Source organism: Mytilus galloprovincialis, chromosome 8, assembly GCF_965363235.1.
Source record: "Mytilus galloprovincialis chromosome 8, xbMytGall1.hap1.1, whole genome shotgun sequence".
Lineage (NCBI taxonomy): Eukaryota > Metazoa > Mollusca > Bivalvia > Mytilida > Mytilidae > Mytilus > Mytilus galloprovincialis.
The window spans coordinates 88273336-88299494 of NC_134845.1; the positions used below are offsets into that span (position 1 = coordinate 88273336).

The 26159-nt window shown below is 31.4% G+C and overlaps 1 protein-coding gene and 2 long non-coding RNA genes across 6 annotated transcripts in view; 2 read left to right on the top strand and 1 right to left on the bottom strand.

The window, feature by feature from the left end:
- LOC143042772 (uncharacterized) overlaps positions 1-24419 on the top strand; it is a 36661-nt gene extending 12242 nt beyond the window's left edge. Inside the window, exons 7-13 of the mRNA XM_076215235.1 lie at positions 18415-18496; positions 19154-19239; positions 19725-19919; positions 20538-20633; positions 20843-21106; positions 21735-21820; positions 24174-24419. Coding sequence (XP_076071350.1) covers positions 18415-18496; positions 19154-19239; positions 19725-19919; positions 20538-20633; positions 20843-21106; positions 21735-21820; positions 24174-24306 — 942 coding nt within the window. The 3' untranslated portion in view covers positions 24307-24419. The remainder of the gene's footprint in view (positions 1-18414; positions 18497-19153; positions 19240-19724; positions 19920-20537; positions 20634-20842; positions 21107-21734; positions 21821-24173) is intronic.
- On the bottom strand, positions 1419-9341 carry LOC143042778 (uncharacterized). Of its 3 annotated transcripts, none has more exons than XR_012968122.1 (3): positions 9232-9341; positions 2813-2900; positions 1419-2181 (listed from the first exon to the last, which is right to left on the bottom strand). It is a non-coding gene; the product is annotated as an uncharacterized LOC143042778 (long non-coding RNA). The 3 variants fall into 3 exon arrangements; XR_012968121.1 differs by lacking the exon at positions 9232-9341 and adding an exon at positions 4989-5244; XR_012968120.1 differs by lacking the exon at positions 9232-9341 and adding an exon at positions 5010-5243.
- On the top strand, positions 9301-16041 carry LOC143042775 (uncharacterized). Of its 2 annotated transcripts, none has more exons than XR_012968116.1 (3): positions 9301-9443; positions 13398-13491; positions 15762-16041. It is a non-coding gene; the product is annotated as an uncharacterized LOC143042775 (long non-coding RNA). The 2 variants fall into 2 exon arrangements; XR_012968117.1 differs by having other exon boundaries at positions 9354-9478.
- Positions 24420-26159: the final 1740 nt, after the last annotated feature.

Below are 26159 nucleotides of genomic sequence, written 5' to 3' on the forward strand. Positions count from 1 at the left end.
ATTGAATCGTATGAATGCACACCTTCAGAGTGAGTGTAAAAGTGGGCGTGTCGCCATAAAAATTGACAACATTGAAAATAAAAGCAATACATTTAACCAATCAGAAGACAGTATATTTACCAAATTTATTTATTTTGAAATGTGTTAATTTTACACCACTTTCTTGTTATTACACTTTTTACATTATTACCCCATGGTATCCCGTGGTATTGCTACTTATATAATTAGTTCTTATACACTAATCAAATACGAAATGCGAACAATGTTACACTGTGCGGGACAAATTTGCCATTCCGGTATCGGCAAATCTGACTTTGTCGGTTTACAAGATATCAAAAAAAAAATTTGCCCAGTGATAGATTATTGAAAAACTGAAAAAATGCCATATGTCCCAACTTGTCACTGTTGTCACTCTTGTCACTGCAGCTGATTAAAAGTACATTTCCCATGGGAAATTTGATAATTCCCATGGGAATATTAGAATTTCCCATGGGAACATTGGAAGTTCCCATGGGAAAAAATACTTTTCCCATGGGAAGTTTAGAGTTCCCATAGGAACTTTAAAGTTCCCATGGGAAAAGATGAATACAAAAAGTTCCCATGGGAATTAATTCTTCCCATGGGAACAAATTTTCTTCCCATGGGAACAATTTTTCTTCCCATGGGAACAATATTTCTTCCCATGGGAACAAATCTTCTTCCCATGGGAACAATTTTTTTTCACATAGGAACAATTTTTCTTCCCATGGGAACATACTATATTACAATACAAACATTATTTTCCATTTGAATTTTTTTCTTCAGAAAAATTACAATTTGTTGCAAATACTGGATATATGAGAATAAAAGAGAATATACTTCTGTCTTAGCTGGATGGAAAGCTGTAGGGCATAACACATTTTTGGAACCTTGTAAAACATCTCAGAAAAGCAGATTTGTCTCCGGGACAAGTTTGCAATTCCGCTGAGTGCAAAAGTTGTTCACCTTAATTTTTGGAGTTACGTCAAAATGAAGTTGATAACTTGGTTGGTATTGGTTCCCTGATATTTGTCCTAAAATTTTTTGGCTCTAGCACCACTGTTAAAAAAGTTATGCCCCTTTTTTCAACAATTTCCTTAGAGGAATAGTTGTTTTCCTCAAGGGAAATCAAATTTCCCTAAAGGAAAAAGATTTTTCCTCAAAGGGAAATTGTTTTTTCCTCAAGGGAAATTGTTTATTCAAGGGAAAAAGATTTCCTTCAAGACAACAAATTTCCTCTAAGGAAATCATTGTTCTTCAAATTTCCTCTAAGGAAATTTCTGAACATCAAATTTCCCTTATTTGTTCTTGTTAAACATTTCTTCGCTATACCATGTATACAAACAGTATGAATATAATTATTACAAGACTGTATAGTTGATGCAAATGATATTCAAAACTTTCATAAATGTTTGACTCAACATTTTAATGACATTGAAAATTGATAAAGTCTGACTGTTTACATCTAGGTATTGTTCATACTTTTTATAAAATTTAACTATGATTTATAAAAAAAATTTGTAGCAAATGATTCTGTTTTCTTTGTAATTGTTTCAATGCAATACATTAATAAGCAACCAATTTGAATGTCATACCATTTGTGGTGTTCTAAAGAATTTGTTTATATATTTGCAGATTAAATAATAAAATATACACTTTTCGTGTTATTTTAAATTAAAATTGTCTTCTGTTTCAGCTTGTGTACAGTTATTCAATCCACTACGTAAGAATTCAGTGAATACATTATTCCATTCACTTAACATTTTCCTTCACTTCTAAGAGAAAACATTTTTGCAAATTGTTCTTCAATGATCTTCTTCCGTATATTTGATATGAGGGAGCGATGTAAATGAGTGGATAAAACTGGTGTTCCTTTTTTCAACAACAAAATAGTATTTGTTCTGCATTCTCCTTTCTTTCGAATAATATATATAATATGTTGTTGCTTTTATGCAATAGTGTTTTTGTGTATCTATGATAGAACTCCATTTTGTTTATGGGTATTATCATGTGATAATGATGAAATTTCCTGTTTCTTTTTTGCAGGAAAGCACACATTCCAGTTCAAATTAATCCAATTATGCACTTTGTAAATAAATTTCAACTTTAAGTTTCCTCTTCAGTAATGACCTATTGATCATGAAAACCAAGATGTCTGTTCACCTATAAATACACAAAATAAACAAATAAAATGTTATAAATGGAGAGAGAAACAGCAATAAATGTTTTTCATATGTATCTTTCTTTATTAAAATTCATTAAGTAAACTTGAACCTTGGGAAAAATAATTAGCTGTGATGTAGACTAGAAAGTATAAAACGCAAAATAAAGTATTCGCGAAAAATTAGTTGATTTACATTAGTCCAGTCTGTGTTTGCAGGAAATTTACATCATAGGTTGCCATATTCCTATTGTGCCTGTCCAAAGTTCAGAGCCTGTAGTTTTTGTAAGTTTAGTCTGACACTAAAATTTAGGGGTTGTTGTTGTTGTTGTTTCATACCGGTTATATTTATTTTTTGTAATTTATTTTGTAATAAACTAGGCAATTAGTTTTACAGTTTGGACATGTTGGATTGTTTCAATTTTTCATCTTTGGGTCTTTTATAGCTGCCTACTTTGACTATAGGGTATGGATTTTCTCATTATTGAAGGTCGTCACAGGCCTACAATTGCTTTCTTAAAGCCATGATAGTTTTCATATTTAATATACCACATCTTTTAATTTTTATAGTAATCATGATTATCATCTTTCAAGTTCAACAACTTTAAAAAAAAAAAATAAAAGTGGCTTTACCATTTAGGTTTAGTTTGCTTCTGCAAATTTTAAATTGCCTATCATTTCTGCTGTTTATAATTTCTCTGTATCTTCTATAGTTCTTGTCCTATACATAAAAGAGTAAAAGTTATTATTGAATGGCATCTTGCATCAATATTTTTTTTTGCTGTTTAATGTACATGATGTATATTAATGTGTGTTTAATAAGAAGAGTGCACACGCTGACATGTCTCGCCTTCTTTTACTAATCATTGATAATATGTTGATAGTCCTAAGTATAAAGCTTTATCACAACTGTCACATAAACTTAACATTAACCAAGATAAATAAATAAAGACTAATGAACCATGAGAATGAGGTCAATGTCAGATGAACCATGCCAGGCAGACATATACAGCTAACAATGCTTCAATGCAACAATTATAGTTGACCTATTACTTATAGTTTAAGAAAAATAGACCAAATCACAAAAACACTGATCAATGAACCGTGAAAACGAGATCAAGGTCAAATAAAACCTGCGCCACTGACCATGCTGACATATAGATCATAAAATATTTCTATACACCAAATACAGTTGACCTATGGCTTATAGTATTTAATAGATAAAGACCAAAACTCAAAAACTTAACTTTGACCACTGAACCATGAAAATGAGGTCAAGGTCAGATGACATCATCCCACTAGACATGTACACCTTACAATCATTTCATACAACAAATATAGTAGACCTATTGCATAAAGTATGAGGAAAACAGACCAAAACACAAAAATTTAACTATAACCACTGAACCATGAAAATTGTCATAAATAGCATAGACACCTCTTAGTTTTGAGAACAACATGTGTTAATTGTGCAAGTATAATCATTGAGAAATCATGCACAAGATTGACTTTTTTAAAAAAGCCTATATATTGAAATTTTCTGAAAATATTGCATGCATTTATTAATATGACCAATTTCAAGAAATGCGCAAAGATGTGAGATGATTTATATAATTGTAATTTCAGGAATTTACAGTAAAGGCTTTCATCCCCACTGCATTTTGCACTTTTCCAAAGTCAGGAGCCAGAAGTTATGGCCTTTGTGACCTTTGTATGATTTTTATTTTAGTTTCTTTTTTTATATCGAAGAGTTTAATATGACGTCCATTATCACTCAACTAGTATACATTTTTGTTTAATGGCAAGCTAAAGCATGGCTCACAGGCAGGGATCCAGGAGGGTCTGAGGGTTGGACATGTTGGAACCCCCTTTCTTCATTGTTCTTTATTGGACGATCAATGCATTTGAATTTTAAAATTAACACCATTCGAACGTAAATATATTTCAAAATTAAGACGCTGCAATGTAAAATCCCAGTAGAGCTGGGAAGATGGTATAAGTCATTCCAAAAGAAGAAAGGACATGCAATCTGTGTTTAACTGCAATTGGCAATGAATTCCATTATTTATTTGAATGCAATTCTTTATTAGTTAAAAAATATCAGAAATCAGCATATTCCAGAGTACTATGTGAAATATCAGAATTAAGCAAAAATGAAAGGACTAACTGTCATTGACAAATATTAACTTATTACTTAAAAATGTGTCTATATATAATTCATTTCAAAGTTAACTAAAATATTATAATGTTAAAATATTATAATATAAAGTAATTTTCCATATATTTTATTTCTAAGTTGTTTTATTTATTTTTTTAATTGTATGTGATTGTATTTTGTAATTTACCTCTTAATTGTTTCACATGTCAATGTGACGGAGTGTTTTTCAAATAAAGCAGATTGTATTGTATTGTATTGAATGGGGACATGTAGTTGGACCCCCCCCCCCATTTGTCTTTGGTTAGGAACCCCTCCTCGGGTTGTGGGATTTTCTCGTTGCATTGAAGACCCATTGGTGCCCTTTGGCTGTTATCTGCTCTTTGGTCTTTTGATACATTCCCCATTTACATTTCGATTTTATATTCAGTTCTATTATAAATGTTAGACTTCTTGTTGATTTGGTTTCACATTTCGGCTTCGTCAGAGGAAAGCGTTCCAGAAATAAAATAGCCTTGCAAGACGTCATAATTATTTGGACTAGATTTTCACCACCATCAACATTGTAAAGCTTGTCTCACTGTGGAAGAAATGAGTTTGGCGCGTTTACAAAAATACAATTGTCTGTGCTGACAGGGGAGTGTGTGTGCATACCATTATTTAAATTTTTTAAACCTTCTTTTTCAATATTTTGTGCATTTCTTGGTAATATACTGTCAGACCTCGAGTGCTGCTTTACAAAAACGATCAACTTACAAGTAATGTAGGGGAAGGAAACTAGCTAAAAAGACCAAAAATAAGCCACAACTAATGGGGTCTCATTTGGGGGTTCTGTTCACGGATCTCGCTTTATAGTTACTATTTATTTTTTTTAGATTCCCGCATCCCGCTTACACTATGTAAGTAAACAATTCTAAAATTTGGCTATTAGTGACACTAAGTACTGTGATATTTTACCAATAGTAAGGCCATATATTTCGGTGTGTAGAAATACCGCAAAGGAATTCTTAATGGCGCTGACTAAGAAGAAAGTTTTTGCATTAAAAAAATAAGGACACTAAAATGATGTTTTAAGATCACAGAGAATATGGATATATAGGAGGATATGATTAAATACCTCATATCTGTAAAGTTAGGTATCAATAGATATTGTAATTTTGAAGTTAAATGACTTTTTAATCAACGCGTGCCACTCGGCACGTGACCAACGGTTTATTGCAAATTCACTAATCATCATGTTCAATCAACCTAATCCAATACACAATTGTCTTTTTATCGTTACTTATTGATTAATTAATGGTTGTTGTTGAATAAACCTAACGGTTTAGCGTGGTTAAATTTCAAGTTTATGAAAGAAAAAAAAAAGAAAAAATGAATTTTGTGTTTTAAAACTTTGCCTTTGTTATATTTTGTTTTTAAGGAAATTGCTATGCAAGCTTTTATTAAAATTAAAGAACCCTATTTTTAGATACAAATTGAGACAGAAATGCTTTTGAGATTTCGTTTCCTTGTTAACAACACAAGAGTTTACATATATATTATCATTATACCTTGAATGAAAGACATATGCATGAGTGTATGTGGTGTCCGTGGGGTTCTTCAAAATCCTATTACAGAAGTAATATAGAAAAACTCCAAGAGGTAAAATTATATTACGTTTTAAAAAGAGACTATAAATCATAACTGTCTCCTATGAACAATAACTTTAAAACTGATGTCAATGCTTTTTTTTTTAACAATTCATCTTTATTTCAACAATTGAAGATGAATACCATTTTATTTTATAATGTAATAAGCATCTTGATGTAAGAAATATAATTCACAATGTGCAGGCGCGAATCTAGAGCTTGAAGCGGAGGTTTGGGGGAGGGGGTACGTGATAAATGTTTAGAATACTAGAGAAGTTTTCTTGTTATATAAAACCATATGTTTTTCAATAAATGGCAAACTTTTTGTTCATCCGGCATATGGTTACTCCAAGGATTTGTATAGTTAACTATACAAATCCTTGGTTACTCTAAATAAACTTTTGATTAGTTTAATTATTTGATTACAGATCGTATCTACCCGTTTTGCAACTGCTGTATCACCCTAAGTGAGGCTAATAATGATATGTATAATAAAATATAGAGGTAGCAGTCTTGGATTGTCTTAATTAAATCCTTTGATCCTCTAATTATCAAGTTACCCTCTGGCCAATGTAATTGTGACTTGTGTATATTTAAAGAAGTTTCTATATATATCTTTATTCTCATAAAGCAAATGCATTACATCGGTACAGAGATAACAAACACAACAATAAATATTTACAATATGTACAAAACAAGCGAGAGAGGTTACAAAAGTTACAAGCCAGGAGTACATCACTGGCCGACAAACACAAGTATTTATATTTTCTATAAAAAAAAAACAAAGCTTCTTCAGAACTGGTTTTCTTGTACTTGACATAAGTTCAGAGAATTTAACTGTATTTTGCCGTTTTGTAAAATATGCAGTTAAAAACTCTTTTCGTTTTTGATTGAAAAATTTGCATTCAAATATAAAATGATATTCGTCACCTATTTGTCGATTGTTACATAGACTGCAAAAGCGGTTTTCTCTGATTACGTTTTGCCATCTTCCTGTTTAAATCGGAAACTTAGTATTAGTCGTTTGAAATCGACAAAAAACAATAGCGTCTTTGAAGTCCAAAATATTAAAATATTCTTCAATTCCAAGTTTTTCTTAAAAATTTTGTAGTTTATACCTTTTGACGAATTTTGAATGAGGGAATTCCAGTTCTGAATATATTGATCTAGTAATCTCTGCTTTATGACAGTTTTTAACCATTATTTATTAACAAAATTTTGTGACTCCCATATGTTTGAGAAACCACAATCTTGAAATATTTTTTGTATAAACAAGATCCATTTTATCTGGTTATTATGTAGCGACAACGTGTCACCCTATTCAATATATAGTAAAGATAACATTAAAATTTTTTTTAAGATTTTCAAGCGGTGTGGTTAGGTGTCACGTTGACAGGGGGGGGGGGGGGGGGGGGGCTGGGTTCACCATAATTATGATTAAAACATGTTTTTTTTAACTGCCTCTTATTAACAGAAACTAAAATCTCATTAAAAATGAAAAATCAGAATATATTTTAATATAAAATTTGTAGAACAGAAGTTAAGTATCCCATAAAACATAATGAATCATTATACATGCAGAGACCAAAGCAGCAAAGATATAGTCAATAGAATCTATTTGCATTTGCCTATGTTCTATCCTTATAAAACCTTGCTGTGGGGCATGGTCTCTGACATCAGAAAAATGAATGAAGTATTGGCAACTGGACGTTGTAGCAACCAAATATAAATCCTCACTTTTCCGTGAAGTGTTCACAATTATTTGTCTTTTTTAAAATTAAAAGGATTAAAAATTCCCAAACTGAAAAGAGTTGAAAATACTTTATTACTTTAGAAGTAAAAATTATAACAGACAGAATAAATACGGCAGAAACAAACAAATGGGAAAAAAATAGAGAACAATTTGAAATACCATATATACATGTTTAAACAGTATACTAGCAGATTATGAACGGGTCAAGGTTGAGCGAATGTGAATTTCTACCTATTACACTATTTTAAAAGGTGACAATCACTTTTTTGAGGCACGTGTCGAATACACATTAGATAACTTTCTAATTAAAAAAGGTATAATTGTAAAATTTAAAATTATGAATTTTTACAAAGTCTATTTTTATATGCCATGTCCTTTGTAACAGTTTTATCATTCCATCAGGTCCTTAGTGCACAATTTTGTTCTTAGTGCACTAAGGATCGGAGGTCCTTTGCGGTATTACTACGGACCCCATATATTTGAAGCTGTTCAAAATACTGTACATTATAGGTACGTGTATCAGATTGAACAATAACTGTCATATATATAAAAAGAATAAGTAATCTGGTATGACATATGTCCACTGGAACGACCGTGCAAGTGCTATATATATATTATAGCCAGTCAAGGTCGTTAAAAACTTCCATTTGTTGTTGTCCACTGAAAATAAGCTCTTGAATACACGAATCCCCGTTTTATTAATGCCAAATTTATTTGTTAGTATTTCTTATTCTTTTTCTTATGATTTTATCATATTTTTTTTGTGAAATTTTCTGTGTGGTTGAACATGAAATTGCCTCCGATGCTACAAAGAAAATTTGTTTAATGTCAAATGTTGGAATATATGCTAAGTATTACACGTGGACAGGATGTTCCCCAAAAAATAAGTTATACACACCCCGAGGGTACACGCTAGTGTCATATGGAAAATTACTGGGTCACCTGTAAGATGGTAATCAGCCATGCAACTAATCAGGTTACTTAGCTGACCATGTTACTTCAATTTAAAGTTTATCGGTAGATCAAAATGATAAATTCGTTTTAATTAAACATTTCAGATCTAAAGGATTTTATCATTATAATGAAGTGAAATAATTAAACCATATCGTATTATTTCTCAAAAGATTATTTATTTTCATATTTTTTTTTTATCTATGCCGGGAAAGAATTGAAAACTGTATTTTTAATTTTTAAATTTATTTTATAAAAAATCCGTGTAGGTCTCATGAAATGGAACCCACGCATGCCTACTTAAGATTTATAAAGGAGTAGGTTCAGTAAGACCCCTTTTCGGCCCCAAAATATAGCAGTTTAAAAACTTTTACTAAATTGTATCGTACTAGTCTAGAACCGAACACCTGTTTTGGGATATATATACATATAGTTAATTTACCGTAAATAACTGCGAGAAAATGAATAATACACAAGTTGATAATTGTCTCTTCTCTGCTTATTAATTTGCATGCAATATTTTCTCTGATTTACTTGTGAGATCACCGACACTAATAATAATTACCTAAAAAAAATAGGTGCTCCGTACTGGGAAGATCATATCGGATCCTATCAATTTATTGGTTCCATTCCCCCAATTAAATGAGTCTACACGTCTCCTTAGAAAAAATGCCTTGCAATGCGTCTGGACTACTAAGTACTTCCATATAATTTCGAAAACAGATAATAATCTATTTCACTGGATGAGATTGGGCTGACGGATTTTTAAATGGAAATGTATTAATTTTTATTTATAGCACAAGTTTTACAAGGCAAGATTATTCACCCTTTTCGCCCTACAAATCAAATGGTTGCCTCCTTACACCTACACGAGCTAAAACATATACATATGAACATTTGATATCATTTATTTTGTGTGACAACTCTTCACCAATGACCTGAGTGAAATGGGGATGCTTGCTCCAGTCATGCTTCAGTGATTCCCTATATAATCAACAAAATATTTCACACCAAAAAGGGGGACGGGGCACGGGGGGGTCTCAACATGGGATTTTGGGTACAGGTGTGCAGCTGGGATTTTAAAAACACCCCCCATTCATATATTGAATAATTGTGAAATCCCTACCTATACATCATTTCACAGCGAAATCATAACCCATTCATATATTTATCACCCATTGATATATCACAATCGGTCAATTACTACCTATTGATATATTTCCTCGGTAAAATTGCACCCCATTGATATATTTGACGGATCAAAAAAGGGACCCATTCCAGCGGCTTATATGTATATACCTTTATATAGGAAGAGACCCCCCCGTGGGACGGGGCTTTCTCCTTAATAAGAAATCTCTGTTTTCAGGCATAGGCTCATATAAATTTGCCTTTTGAAGAACTGAAATAAATATGAAACGGCTAATGAGTTTTCAGATGCTTTACATTAAAATACATCATGTACACACATGTGACATACACAATTATATATAAACTAGAACACACCCGCGAAATCGCGGGCATTCAGAGCGTAGTTTAAAGTATCAGTATGTAAAGTGTTGTTGGAAGAATTTTGTTAAATACAGAATGACTGGAGCATTTCAGCAAAAGTATCATAAGTCATAGGTTATTGGGGACAGGAAAATGTTTTTTTTTACCCTCCACCTTTATTTCCAAAGTTCACAATTTTTGGTTTTCTATCAATTTCAATATGGACATACATTTAGTATGTTATGAACATTTATTTAAGTAAGGAGCCTGTAATTCAGTGGTTGTCGTTTGTTTATGTGTTACATATTTGTTTTTCGTTCATTTTTTGTACATAAATAAGGCCGCTAGTTTTCTCGTTTGCATTGTTTTACATTGTCATTTCGGGGCCTTTTGAAGCTGAGTATGCGGTATGGGCTTTGCTCTTTGTTGAAGGCCGTACGGTAACCTATATTTGGTCTCTTGTGGAGAGTTGTCTCAACATGGCAATCATACCACATCTTCTTTTTTTTTTGTAATCAATGAATTTTGTAAAAGATTTAATGACTGGAGAATTTCAGAAAAAGTATCAAAAGTTCACATGAGTAGTTTTAGCGCTTATCTGTATATTATGAACATTCATTACTATATAAATAAAGCGTTTTTACTTTCAATTCTAAGTTTACTAATCGATCCATGGTGATCATTGATATAGTATACAGACCCTCTCTATTTAATAAACTCTGTGACTGCCGTGGATAGTAAACTTGAAAATGATAGCAGATAAAATTCTGAAAATACACTTTATTCGTAGTATATGTATGTTCAAAGTATACAGAAAAACGCAAACCGGAAGTCTAATCTGACTTAAAATTTCGTACAATGACGGGACAATACCCGGATGCCTTTTTTCTCGTTTTTCTCCTAAAATAACTCAATCTGAATAATCATATGAATGGATGACAAATGCGACTATGCACTGTACCTATAGGACACAGAGGCGTGTTAATTAATTTATTGTGGAAAGAAGAGAAGCGACACCAAAAATGAGGTCTTCTCGTTTAATAGTATAGATGTAGAATCAAATCTTGATAAATGTATGTAGTTGAAATTGTTAGCTTTAAACATTAAAAAAATGAACTCCCAAAGTTTAAACACAATTAAGAATGACCATGTACATGATGTAGTCTGTAATGTATGCCATTGCCATGAAGCTAGATCATTGTAGGTAAACTGTCATCTATTCCCTTAAATCTTTGTCCCCAGTCACCCCAAGTTTGATTTAAATTTATAGTCAAGTATATATCTACTATATTAGGTCTCTAGTTTGGATAGTGTATAACTTGCAAATTAAAATCATACTCCTTCCAAATTTCTTTCTTTAAAATATTATGGATGAAATAGCAAGTAAAGGATGAAATTAAATTGGATGAAATGTGTTAATTTTTTTTGGTAAAGTCATGAAAGTAGTATGTCTGAAGTTGTCAAACTTAATTATAGACCCTTCAGGGGCGGATCCAGTCATTTTAAAAAGGGGTTTCCTAACCCAGGAAAAAAAGGGGGGATAATTACATGTCCCCATTCAAATGCATTGATAGTCCAAAAAAGGGGGGTCTTTGACACATTCCCCATTCCCATTCTCTATTTATCATGTAGTCGTCGTAGTCCGAAAACACTTGGTTTTCCCATAATTACTTTTAGTATAAGTTAACAGAAATCTATGAAACTCAAACACAGGGTTTGTGACCAGGGTTTTTGTCCAGAGTTTAGGAATTACATGAATTAGGGGCCAAAAGGGGCCAATATTAAACTTTTGTTTGATTTTATAGAAAATTGAATTATTGGGGTTCTTTGATATATATATATATATATATATATATATATATATATATATATATATATATATATATATATATATATATTCCAAATCTAACTGTGTATTTAGATTCCTAGTTTTTTGGTCCTGTTTAAATTGGTCTATCTTAAGGTTCAAAGGGTCCAAAATTAAACTTATTTTGATTTTAATAATATTTAAATTCTTGGTGTTCTTTAATCATGTTAATATGCTGAATCTGAATATTTGCTTAGATTTTTAGTATGGGCCCAAATTTCAAGTTGGTCCAAATTGGGGTCCAATATTTTACTTTGTTTGATTTAAAAAAAAATGAATATATGGGGTTCTTTGATATGCTGAATCTAACCATTCATTTAGATTTTTGATATTTTGGCCCGTTATCAAATTGGTCCACATTGAGATCTAAAGGGTCCAAAAATGAACTTTATTTGATTTCATCAAATAATGAATTATTTGGGTTCTTTGATCATGTTGATATGCTGCATCTAACCATGTATTAAGATTTTGAATATTGGACCATTTTAGAGGTTAATTGTCAATTTAAAATTTTTAAGTACTTGGACCACATTCATTCAATGTCAGAAACCTATGCTGCATCAACTATTGAATCACAATCCAAATTTACAATTCAGAGTTGTATCCATAAAATTGAGAATGGAAATGGGGAATTTGTCTAAGAGACAACAACCCGACCAAATAAAAAAACAACAGCAGAAGGTCACCAACAGGTCTTCAATGTAGCGAGAAATTCCTGCACCCGGAAGCGTCCTTCAGCTGGCCCCTAAACAAATATATACTAGTTCAGTGATAATGAACGCCATACTAATTTTCAAAGTGTACACAAGAAACTAAAATTTAAATAAAACAAGACTAACAAAGGCCAGAGGCTCCTGACTTGGGACAGGCGCAAAATGCGGCAGGTTAAACATGTTTGTGAGATCTCAACCTCCCCCTATACCTCTAACCAATGTAGAAAAGTTTGAATTGAATGTTGTGTCCATACTTGCTCCAACTGTTCAGGGTTTAAAGTGTACGTTTGTATCAAGCTGAGCCATGCATAGCATTGGTATTGGTTATTTATATATTAATTTGAAATTTTGACGAGTGAGACACATACAGATTATACTGTAAACAATATTTCAGAGTTTAACGTAGTCAAGCAAAACAAATCATAGAAGAATAGTTGAATCATGTTTTTGTTGTCCAATGAAAAATTAGTACGAACACCAAGAAAAAGTATGGGAATGTTTGTTTTTTAAACTATTGACCAGGGTGAAAGTCTTTGAAAGTCATGACTGACAAAAAGTTTGTGAAATGAAATAGCACAAATATTCCATTCTTATTAAATATTATTGTATATAAAAAAAATACTGATGTTTAATAATAGTTTTTACCCTTTTTATGTTTTATAGGACAAGAAATATAGAAAAATAATGAAAAATATAAACAGTTTCAATAGAAATGAGCGACAAAACAAGATAAACAGAATACAACAAGGCCTAAATGGTAAGACCACTTCTATATACTGTAAATTCAGAAATTATTGCTTGCATTTATTATTGTGATTTTTCAGGGAATGGACAACTTATTGTGATTACAAAAAAAATCTGCATCAATTATATATACATGATATATATATGTTTCTGTTATCAAAATATGATTTCTTATTTTTGCGATACTCTCCCAGTCACATTAATCGCATTACTAAAAACCTCTGGATAATTTCTAAATTACAGTAATAAACATGATAAAAGTAATTGCATGCCTTTGAATGATGACTCTTATAAAAATAAGAAGATGTGGTATGGTAAATGAGTGACTTATCCACCAGAGTTCAAAGAAGTGGATGCAAGAAATTAAAGGCCAATGATGGGCTGGCCTTCAATAATGAGACAACACTTCCTTTATAGGTCAGCCAATAAAGATCCCAACATGAAAAGATTTAAACAATCCAATTTAGTTCAACATGTTCAAAAACAATAACAATTAATAAAAAAATATCATGTCTGTGAGCACTCAACCTCTTACCTGACCATAATATTTGATTTTAAACATATTTTATTCATTAAGATATGAAAAGGATTGAGCAACAGGCACAGCCTATAAAAGCTCTCTCCATATTACATGTACAAGGTATAATTCAATCACAACAACTGTATTTAAAATAATGCAATATAGTGGAACATGCATGCTACTTGTGAGCACACACGAGCAAATATATGTTAACAGTGTTACTTACTAAATGCAAAATATATTTAAATATATAGGCAATTAATCATCAGTTATTTAAAGTACCTTGAAACATGCAAATATCCTTTATAAGTCATTAGAAATATATATATGGCTTGAAAGAGACACTAAGCTTGCTTAGTGGAATAAATGAATTAATGTTGGAGTGTAGAAAAAAAATAAAAAATAAAAATAGATGAAACAAAAATTAAAGTAAGTTTCAAACAAAACGTTGAGTGTCACTGATATATTTCTGAACAGATTTAAAAATAGCAATGATGATATATATATGTTTCTGTTATCAAAATATGATTTCTTATTTTTGCGATACTCACCCAGTCACATTAATCGCATTACTAAAAACCTCTGGATAATTTCTAAATTACAGTAATAAACATGATAAAAGTAATTGCATGCCTTTGAATGATGACTCTTATAAAAATAAGAAGATGTGGTATGGTAAATGAGTGACTTATCCACCAGAGTTCAAAGAAGTGGATGCAAGAAATTAAAGGCCAATGATGGGCTGGCCTTCAATAATGAGACAACACTTCCTTTATAGGTCAGCCAATAAAGATCCCAACATGAAAAGATTTAAACAATCCAATTTAGTTCAACATGTTCAAAAACAATAACAATTAATAAAAAAATATCATGTCTGTGAGCACTCAACCTCTTACCTGACCATAATATAGGACAGTGGTTCAAATAACACAACATATGAACATTCTATAACAACTTTTGCAAGTGGCTAAACTTTAAATATCACTGCAAGGCACTAAACAACGAATATTAAATCTTGGACACAAAGCACTGAAATAAGAGAACTCATATAAAGCATGACAAGTAAGAATATCAAATGAAAGTTTCTCAAATGTTAAAGTCATATGAAACGAGTGAGTGATCAAAAATAAAGTTTGTCCAACTTTTGAACCAATGCATGTATACATCATAAACTTAGTCCTCTGTGCACGATTTTATCATTATTTTCACAAGTATATCATATAAATCGTCAATTTTTTTTCTCTCTGTTTGTTATGATTTAACAAATAATGCTGCTCATTAAATGCCGTGTTTTGAAGCTGAGTTTTACCGATTGTCACCTTATAGTAAACAAATCACAAAAAGCATGGGTATTGAGCACGTGTTTAACATGTGTAATCAGCTATTTGTTTATTTCAATGACAGATCCTTGCATATTGTGGTCACCAGATTTTTACAAGGAGGGTTACGCTCGGGTCACTATGTATATGGAAAATATGTATCGGTGAATTGCTTCCTGGAAGCAAGCAATTAAAAATAAGTAAACTTCTTCTAAATGTGGACAAATTAAAGAATTTTCCTCAGAAAAAAGTATATGTACTTAAGTTGCATAATGAAAACTATCCATTTAGTTATAAAAAACATAATTATTATACATATTTTTTTTTTAATTTGAGGTTTCTTATGACTTTAATTAAAACATGATAAAATAAACTTATATATATTGCTGTTTTTTTCTCCATTTATCATGTTTATAACTTTTTTTTTATTTTGTGTATTTATAGGTCAGATATCTTGGTTTTTATGATCATCGTCAGGTCCTGCAAGTCTATACTGAAGAGGAAACTTATTTGTTAATACTTTTCTACATAATGTGCTAATTGGATTAATTAATGTGAAATGAACTCAATTGTGTGTTTTTCTGGAAAAAGAAATAGAAAAAATTCTACAAAATTGCTATAAACAAAATGGAGTACTATCAAAGATGCACAAGAACACAATGGTGTAAAATGTAACAACCTACATATTCACCGATGGATTATGGAGAAATTAAGAAAAAAAATAGTATCTTTGTCATGTTTGTTGTCGAAATAAACACATGCGTTATCCATTCATGTACATAATATTATGTACATGGCTCTCCGTCATATCAAATATACAGAGAAGATGTTTGAAGAACAAGTTGCCAAAATTTATTCAACCAATTGAAGGAAGATGTCTTGTGGATGGAATTATTTATGCACTGAACTGTTATGTAGGGGGTAGAATAATTATACACAGCAGCTTATGCTTATGACCTTAGATATACTATTGCTGTATGTTGATTGTCTTTTGCTTATGACCTTAGATATACAATGTATAATATTGCTGCATGTTTATGCTTATGACCTTAGATATATTATTGCTGCATGTTTATGCTTATGACCTTAGATATACTATTGCTGTATGTTGATTGTCTTTTGCTTATGACCTTAGATATACAATGTATAATATTGCTGCATGTTTATGCTTATGACCTTAGATGTATTATTGCTGCATGTTTATGCTTATGACCTTAGATATACTATTGCTGTATGTTGATTGTCTTTTGCTTATGACCTTAGATATACAATGTATAATATTGCTGCATGTTTATGCTTATGACCTTAGATATATTATTGCTGTATGTTTATTGTCACTTGCTTATGACCTTAGATACATTATTCATGTTATTTGTGCAGGTTTATTGACACTTGCTTAAGTTATTTTATTGCTGTTTGTTTAACTTTCTGTTTTTGTTTCACACATTTTACTTGATGGTGTTATCTCAGTGAAAGATGAAATATTAAAACACAAGTGCCTTATTTGTTATACCAATTGTAATGTTTTGTCTTTTTGAAAATGATATTCTCAAATGTACATAACTTAAATTAGGGACGACATCAAAAGATCGATGTAGGATAAAAAACTTAAATCAAATAGTTTGGGGGTTGGGGGGTCAACATTGCTGCAAGTTTTGTTAATCTAAAATCGATTTTACCTATATTCATATAGGTAAATCAATTTTTCCCAAATTAAGTTAAGAAGGGGGGTAGGGGGGTCAGCGAAAAAACTATGTGAATTAAGTTTTTTATCTTACATTGAACTTTTGATGTCGTCCCTTAAGAAGTGTTGAAATTAAGTAAGGATATGGTATGTGATTGCCAATGAGACAACTAAAAACCAGAGATAAAGGTATTTTCAGCCAGTGACTGAACAGCCGTCAACAATGAGCAAGACCTATCAACATTTAAATGTCTGCATGAAAAAAACACAAAAACATTCAAATGGATAAACATAAGACACTGTGTGCAATGGTGTGAAAGCTATATATGCAAAACTATATACTGAAAATTCAGAAATTATTGCTAGCAATTGTAAGTGCGATTTTTCTCAATTTCATCATTTTTTTGTGTGCAAAATTTAGAATAATCCTGTTTAGTTCATAAAAAATTTCAATATGCAAGTGTATATTATTGTGATTATAACCCTGTCACTATTTTCACAATAATAAAAACAGCAATAATTTCTGAATTTATAGTAGTTAAATTTTTGACACATAGTGATTTACTTTCAATTAAGCATGCCAAGACAAAAATCGTAGAACACACAATTATATATTTCTACAATTAAGATTCAAAGAAATATTTGTACCCATAATAACTTAGTCCGTTTTGTGAAATTGCTTCACTCATGCAATGAGAGGATTTTTTATGTTTTCTTTTTAGTTATATCACTTCCCATGTGAACAATTATTGTTCCCATGGGAAAACATATTGTTCCCTAGGGAAAAATTATTGTTCCCATGGGAAAAAATATTGTTCCCATGGGAAAAAATATTGTTCCCATGGGAAAAGTATTTTCCAATGGGAAGAAAAGGAGTTCCCTTGGGAAGAAAAATTCCCTTGGGAAATTTAGAACTTCCCATGGGAACAAACAATTTACTTATGTTCCCATGGGAACTTTAAAGTTCCTATGGGAACTCTAAACTTCCCATGGGAAAAGTAATTTTTCCCATGGGAACTTTCAATGTTCCCATGGGAAATTCTAATATTCCCATGGGAATTATCAAATTTCCCATGGGAAATGTACTTTTAATCAGCTGCAGTGACAAGAGTGACAACAGTGACAAGTTGGGACATATGGCATTTTTTTAATTTTTCAATAATCTATCACTGGGCAAAATTTTTTTTTGATATCTTGTAAACCGACAAAGTCAGATTTGCCGATACCGGAATGGCAAATTTGTCCCGCACAGTGTTAATGTTGCCTACCGTCATCTTTAACCAGTTTGTTTGTTTGTTTGTTTGTTTGTATGTGTTCTCAATTGATTTGTTATTGCAGGGTCTCTTAATTAATGTATGATATATTTTCTACCGAAAACAATCGAAGTATAACTGTTTCATTTCTTTCTTTCAGAACGCTCCATGTTTACGTGAATTAATTCTTAGCCATAATAAGTTTTGCGGTGAAGGAGGGATGATTTTAGGATCCGCAATAGGTGAGTTATTGGTAATATGGAAGAATGACTATAGTTTAGGACACGGATAATATTATAGGCACACATATGAATTGTCTCTTACCGAACTGTTCTTGTTATCAAGGACTAACATGCTAGTACAAAGCAGGGTTCTTAGTCATATCACATTAGTATTTTCACATCATAAATTTGCAGGTTTAAACACCAATTCATCGCACAGTACATACCTTTGAACATTTTGGGGTCACCTTTTGTGAGATCTCGGACTGTTTCTGAACAAAAATAGTGTTATATCAAGGTAATGGAACAGCAACCTTAAAAAATGCCGCCCACCAAAGACAGACAAGGCATTCTAAACGTTCAATAACGAAACCGAAAGATACTGAAAAATATTTTTAACTCCCGTTATACATTATATATTCGTTTATGTGATCTTGGTGTCAAATTGTGTTAAAATTGCTAAGTAGACGATTACAAACTATTTCTTTGTTACAGATATTGCTTGTATATTGTACTTTGTCAAAGATTGCGAAAAATTTCGATTCTACATTTCAACGGGAAAACGTTTTGACTAATCATTACGGGAAACTAGCAAATCATTGCTACTACACACACTTCTCTAGTGATTTTCCACACTACATGATCATATCTTTTAACAATTCTTTACACATATTACAGCTATGAACGATACCTTAAGAATTTTAGATTTGAGTTGGAATCATCTTAGAGGTAAAGGTGCCATGGCCATAGTAGCAGCATTACAGGTAATTTTTTTTGAATGTCATAATTATTTTGCATAGAAAAAACTCTCTATTATTGTAGCTGTTAAAACTTAGTGAACATTGTAAACCCTCAAACAGAATAAAATACGTGTTACTATCTTTTATCTTTTTAAACCAGGTTTAATCCACCATTTTCTACATTTGAAAACGCATGTACCAAGTCAGGAATATGACAGTTCTTGTCTATTCGTTTTCGATGTGTTTTGTTATTTGATTTTGCAATGTGATTATGGACTCTCCGATTAGATTTTCCTCTAAGTTCAGTATTTTTGTGACTACTTTTTATTACACATGTTGCAGTGCTAAATAATATAATATACGTCTTATGTTTCGTTTCATGAATTTAAGCTTTTATCTTTTGTTTTATTTCGTTTGTGTCATGTTTGAGCATTACTATTCTGGCATTGAACATTTGCGTTAAACCTTCGGAAACAAATTTTATATTCAGAAGCTCTCTTATATTTCAGAAAAATATTGGTCTACGCAAACTAGATATTTCATGGAATGGTTATGGCAAAGATGAATGTTTTATTCTGAGTCATGCGCTGCAAGAAAATACAACACTGAAGGAACTTGATATATCCAATAACCGACTGAATAAGGAAGCCATTAAACACCTCTTAGATGGAATACAAAATGGAGACGGTCTGGAAACTCTACGTGTAAGATAATTTGTCATTTTTATAATTGAAAAAAGTACGGGTTTTACATGTTTCATTCACTAGCAAAGCCTAGAAACAGGCACCTGTAACAATAATATAAGTGTTTTTAGCACTTTCAATAGTCACATTAACAGAATATATTGTTCAATAAGTCCCTGTACGCTCTTGGCATTTGAAATAATCAATGAAATAATTGTTTAAGTGAGAACAACTTTTCAGACCCGTACTCGGCTCGCTACATGTATGTTACGCACTAAAAAGAAGATAGAGATGAACGTAGAAAAGTAAATGTATGCTGAAGTTGAAAATGCAAGTATTGTCAAAGGTGTTGTTGTTAAATTTTGGAAATCGTTTTAATCAAAGAATGTATCTCCGAATCGTAGTCCCGATTAAAGTTACTTGTTTCATTTTGATATATCAGCTCTTCATCATCATGCCTCTGCAGAAATAACAGTTTTCGACATCTTGACATCTGGTGCAGTTAAAACTGTACCGTCAATGGTATATAAACAGTAGAAATCTTAAGAATCATTTTTGCATAATAATTACATCCAATGGGGTATAAGTATAATTATTCACATCATTAATAATTGTTTCGATTATAATTTGTACTTACAGATACGTGGAAATCCTGTTTCACCGGAACTAGCCCTTGCCATAATAAAAGTAATACAAGAGTCCGAGAATTGCCGGATACAGCAGTTGGACATGGGGGTAAGTATAATAATGGTTAAATAATTTGAAGGATTTGTTGTTAAATGTTTGCTAAACAACAAGTAAATTCATATTTTTTTCTGGAATACCGCAGACACCTGGCTTTGAATTGCTTTAACCTACCTATAAAGCGAAATTAAACTTTAGAAAATTATTTCGTTATCAATCATAATTTTGGTTTAATCTATTTTTTAAATTTTTTTCCCCAGGACATTGACGTCAACGAAGATTTTGTGTCCGTTGTAGATGATATAACAATGTACCGGCCCTTTGAAGTACTATATTCAAATGTGTTAAAACATGGCGGCTTACAAAAACGGGAAGTTGAAGGCATAGACTATAATGTGAACATGGTTGACGAACTTTTTAAATATATGCATGAAAATAATTACCGAGTGATAGATCTAATGAAATGGTTGGACAAAGATGGCAGCATGAGTGTCAGTAGGGACGAGTTTAAACAAGGGATGAAAGTAAGTTTGTATCAGACAACTGTCATTGCTTATCTATTCGATTTCTCCTGCTATAATCCTTCAACAAAATCTTACAAACAGCCACCCTCCAACTCCCAAATACCAAACAAATAAACAAAAAAGCAAAAAAAAAAAAAATAGAAAAGCAGCAAAACAAACAGTGACAAAAATAGTTTAAAATTGTTTTGTTTTGAATAACATGGAAATCAACTCATCATTGATACCAGGATTGACATTTTGTATAAAATGTTTTTTTATGAGGTTGTTAAATATTTTTAAGGATATTTTCATCGGTAAAGCTAAGTAAATCGGGTTAGTTATACATATAGTGTTTTCTCTTCTTATATAAACCCTTCTGATCGATGCGTGTATCACGTCGTCATCGCCCAATCATGCCAAACTTTGTGCAACACATTAAACACATATACACAAAACACAAACATACACACATATTTAGATATAAGAAGAAATGGTATGAGTGCGAATGAGACATATCTCCACCCAAGTCATAATTTGTGAAAGTAAACCATTATAGCATTGTATAGGTCAAATTATGGTCTTCATATATATACTTATTGTGGGTAACATTATAACACAATACAATTTTTTATAATTTATCATCTTGTAGACAGCCCAGTTTCCATTGACAGAATTCCAGTTAGACAAAATGGTGGACGAACTAGACATGGATGGTGATGGCGAAGTAGATTTTTCGTTAGTACTTATCACAAATGCATATATCATGTATATGTTTATTTCCATAAAACACTATAAGCAAAACAATGAAAAAAAACCCCATAAAAACCCCAATGACAACCTAAAGCTTGCATTAAAAAGTAAAATCACTAACTCCGAGGAAATTTAAAACTAAAGTAATTAAAAAAATGGCAAAATCAAATGCTCAAAAACATCAAACAAGTGGACAATAACCTTGATATTCCTGATTATTTTAGCGACCCTTAAAATTTCCCTGAAATATGTATTTTGAAAGCCCTTACCACATTAATCACTCTAATATGAATATAATGAGTGTACAGCAATATTCAGAATGCAATGAATCTACTTCTATTTTCCACATTTCATACTCTTTCAATGCAATGAATCTACTTCTATTTTCCATATTTCATACTCTTTCAACAATCACAACCCTTTTAACGATCTTGAGATTTTTCGATAACTGTTGATCTTAATTTTTGCTATCATTCTAATTCTCAGAAAATTAGAAAAGATGTTCGGTAGGTATTTAGATTATGCATATGGTTTGGTATACAATGTAGAAGCTAGATCTTGCTTATTAATGTTAGTGGTGACAGATAAACCAGTAAAAATGCTATTTTTGAATTATGACATGGTCGTTTCATTTTATTCATATTCATAATATTTGACACCCAAAATCAGTTAACAACGAAGTATGATCATACTTTACTGAAATTTAAAATGCATTTATAAGTTTCAAACGTGAATCGACGGTTTCTAAAAAAAACAAAAGAACACGTCATAGGAGATTTATTAATATGTTATGATAAAATACTTAATGGTTTTTTGACACATGTGCTGTATATTTCCTATTCCATGACCAATTAGATGGAAAAAACTTTAAATTTTGAAATATCGCCGAGAGCACGTTAATGTCATAATCTGTAAAATGTCTAATCTTGTTATTAATAGTGCTATGGTGCATTGAAACACTAGACCAAACGTTTATCTAAAAACGCAACTGAGAGATCTATCTCCGAAAACTAATTCATGTTTGATTTACAAAAAATATCTAGATTTATGTATTGCGGAAGATTCAGTTCTGTCCAGACAATTCTTCTGCGTTCAATAATGATCTACACAATCGTGGTTCAGTTTTTGGGACTAAATTGACTGCAAGACCAATGTCTGAACATAACTGAAATTGCAAAAAAAAAATTCTGCAATTTATGTTTAACCATTTTAGTTCAGGCTTTACAGATTACGTTGGTTTTAAAAGTAGCGTACGAGTTCAAGATTAAAAGGAATTTGCTAATGACATATATCAAATGTTTACTTGGTTGTTACTTTTAAAAATATACATTCAAGTTATATTTTATAATTGGAGTGGACTTGAAATATACTGCAATTTCAGACACTGGATGCTGGATTAGTGTTGTAATAATCAAAGTTTTAATTCCAACACATTTATTTGCTTTTCTACCATTTTTTAAACGTGCATTTAGTTGTTTGGATAAATGAACAAACTTTCTTTAATTCGTAGTTTTGTAATTGATCAGTACCTTAAGTTTATAGATTCAAAATGTATAAACATATTTTAGGGAGAAATAAGAGCAACATCCATTTGACTTGTATTTTGTCAATGAACAATTGTATCATTGTTATTATTGAATTGTGGCAAGATGGTAAGCTATAGCGAAAATGTAGAACAAATAATACAGAAATGTAATGATCAGAGTCAACATGTCTCGGGCTTTTTATATTTATTCTACAATGTATATTAATTTTACGAAGGTTTTCCGGTCTTTCGTTGCTGTCATCCTTTATAACAAACCATTCTAAAATAAACCGTCTATAAACCCAACAATTGATAAGAAAAGTTTAAGTTTCACAACCCGTCAGGCAAAACACACCTTACATCGATTTGAGTGTTGTGTTCCATGTCCTTTTTGGTCATGTAGCTTTTCGACATCCTTGGTATTCCAACGTTTGAAATGGAACGTTCCCGAGTACGTATCAAGAAAAGCGTATCGGAAGCTGGAGCAAAAGAACGTGCGGTCTTTATTTTGTAATTTCATGTAGATACCTCAGATAGTATGAATCCATAGAAAGAAATAATTCTAAAATATGATAAAGTTGCATTAATCTCATATGGTTTTTCAATTTTGAATGAAGAATATGAAAATCGCGAAAATTTATCTCGGAAATAGAGTTAGCCTTGTATTTTTCTGAAAATAAACCACACTTTGTATTTGACATCGTTATAGCTTCCGCAGCCGATTATCTGAAACAAAAATTATAACACACTTTTATTCGATATCTTTACAGTCTTCCAAACTTTGATTTTCATTCCACGTATTAATCTTTACAGAGAACTACTTGCAGGCGAACGGATATTCAGGCGGAGAATGAGAAGACGATTAGAAAGAGAAAAAGCAAATGCCAAACGTAGAGCAGAATTCAAGAGAACGAAAGTACTTTTGACCATAGGAGAGCATTCATGAATTCACATAGTAGTATCATTTTACCATTGACTGTGACAATTTATACGCATTATAATAATCATAACCATTGTCTTTCATGAAGTGTTTGTTGAATAAACTACAGCTATGATCAATTTTGTCATTGTCTTCGCCTACACCTCCCATTTTAATTTTAACTCAAATTTAAAAACAATACATTGAATGCAAAGTCCTCATTTATTTCTGTGTTTGTATTTCAATGTAATGGGCACGGGACCACCATTTTTTTTTAAATGGAGAAATTCACAAGGGCCAGACATATTGCATGCTTAGAATTTTATTGTGCAACAAATTAAGTGATGTTGATTATATATAAATATGATAAACGAGGATCGTTTTATTTAGGACATATACATATTATATATGTTTTACACTTTCTTAGATTTAAGAAAATGTGTAATGAGTACCAATGAGATAACTCTCCATCGAAGTAAAAATGTGTAAAGTAAACCAGTAAAAGTCAAAATAAGGCCTTCAAGTCAGAGTAATGACCAACACGGAAAACAGCAAACGTGTCAAACAAGACAAGCAAACAAGACATCTTCGTTGTTTAATGAATAGATTACCTTAGATGTATTTGGCAAAACTTTAAGGAATTTCTGATCCTCAATGCCCTTCAACTTCGTTCTTTTTTGTGGAGAGAACACAAGACAGCATACTTACAACACTAGACAAACAAATAAAATTTCACAAGACACAATCAATAAAACTAAGATGGTAAAACATTATAATAAAAACAAACTGGCCTAACACTGATAAGCCTTGTGTAGACGAAATCTGGTGTTTTAAATAATACACCTGGTACCTTTTGATAGCTTTAATTGGTGTTTTTCTGTCCTACATGTTCTCCCATTTGCTTGTATTGTAGTCCTGTCATGTAATGTTGTCATTTTAATTATATTTAACATTACTATAAAAGCGGAATGTTTGGCTACCCACAAACCAGGTTCAACCTACCAATTTTTTCTTGAATTGTCCTGTACCAAGTCAGGAAAATGACCATTGTTAGGTTATAGATCGTTTGTGTGTGTTTTACATTTTAGTGTTGTGTTTCTGTTGTTTCGTTGTTCTCTTATATTTGATGTGTTTCCCTCAGTTTTAGTTTGTAACCCGGACTTGTTTTTTTTTTAATCGATTTATGAATTTTGAACAGCTGTATACTACTTTTGCCTTCCCCTTATGAAACTGAGAACTAGGGAATGAAGAACGTGAACTCTGTGTGTGTTCATTTTATTTACTATTCTTGTAAATTGTTACAGAACTGCAACTGCTACTAGAAGTACAGAAATTATCTTTAAAAAAACTGTAAAGAACATATGTAAATAATTGAACTTTTCGTCGTGATCCTGTCTTTAGTAACTATCTCTGTGTAAATCATAACTCGTGTTGTTTGTATATGATTAATTGTAATTGTCTTTGCTTTGTCATAATACTCTACAATAGTAGGCTAATGAATAATATATATATAAATATATAATGTGCTTGAAAAACCTTAGCTATTATAAGTGTGAATGTTGTAACTGATCAAATGTGTACTGTACCCTGTTTATTAAAATTAAGTTCAATTCTGTAATGCAATTATAACCTAGCTTTACAACCAATACATATTTGAGAGTATTCCTTTTTCATTTCTTAATAAAGGTATATGATGTCATTTGAGAATGACCCCTGACCCCTTTTTCAAAACTCAACTGCATATATGTGTTTTCTTAAATCTCATAAGTTTGCAAGTATTTTTTTCAATGACTGTTTGTATACAGGCAGGAATTCTTTTTAAAATTTTGCTGTGTAATTTGAAAGAGATAAATTGATTGTGTCTACAGACATGACATTGA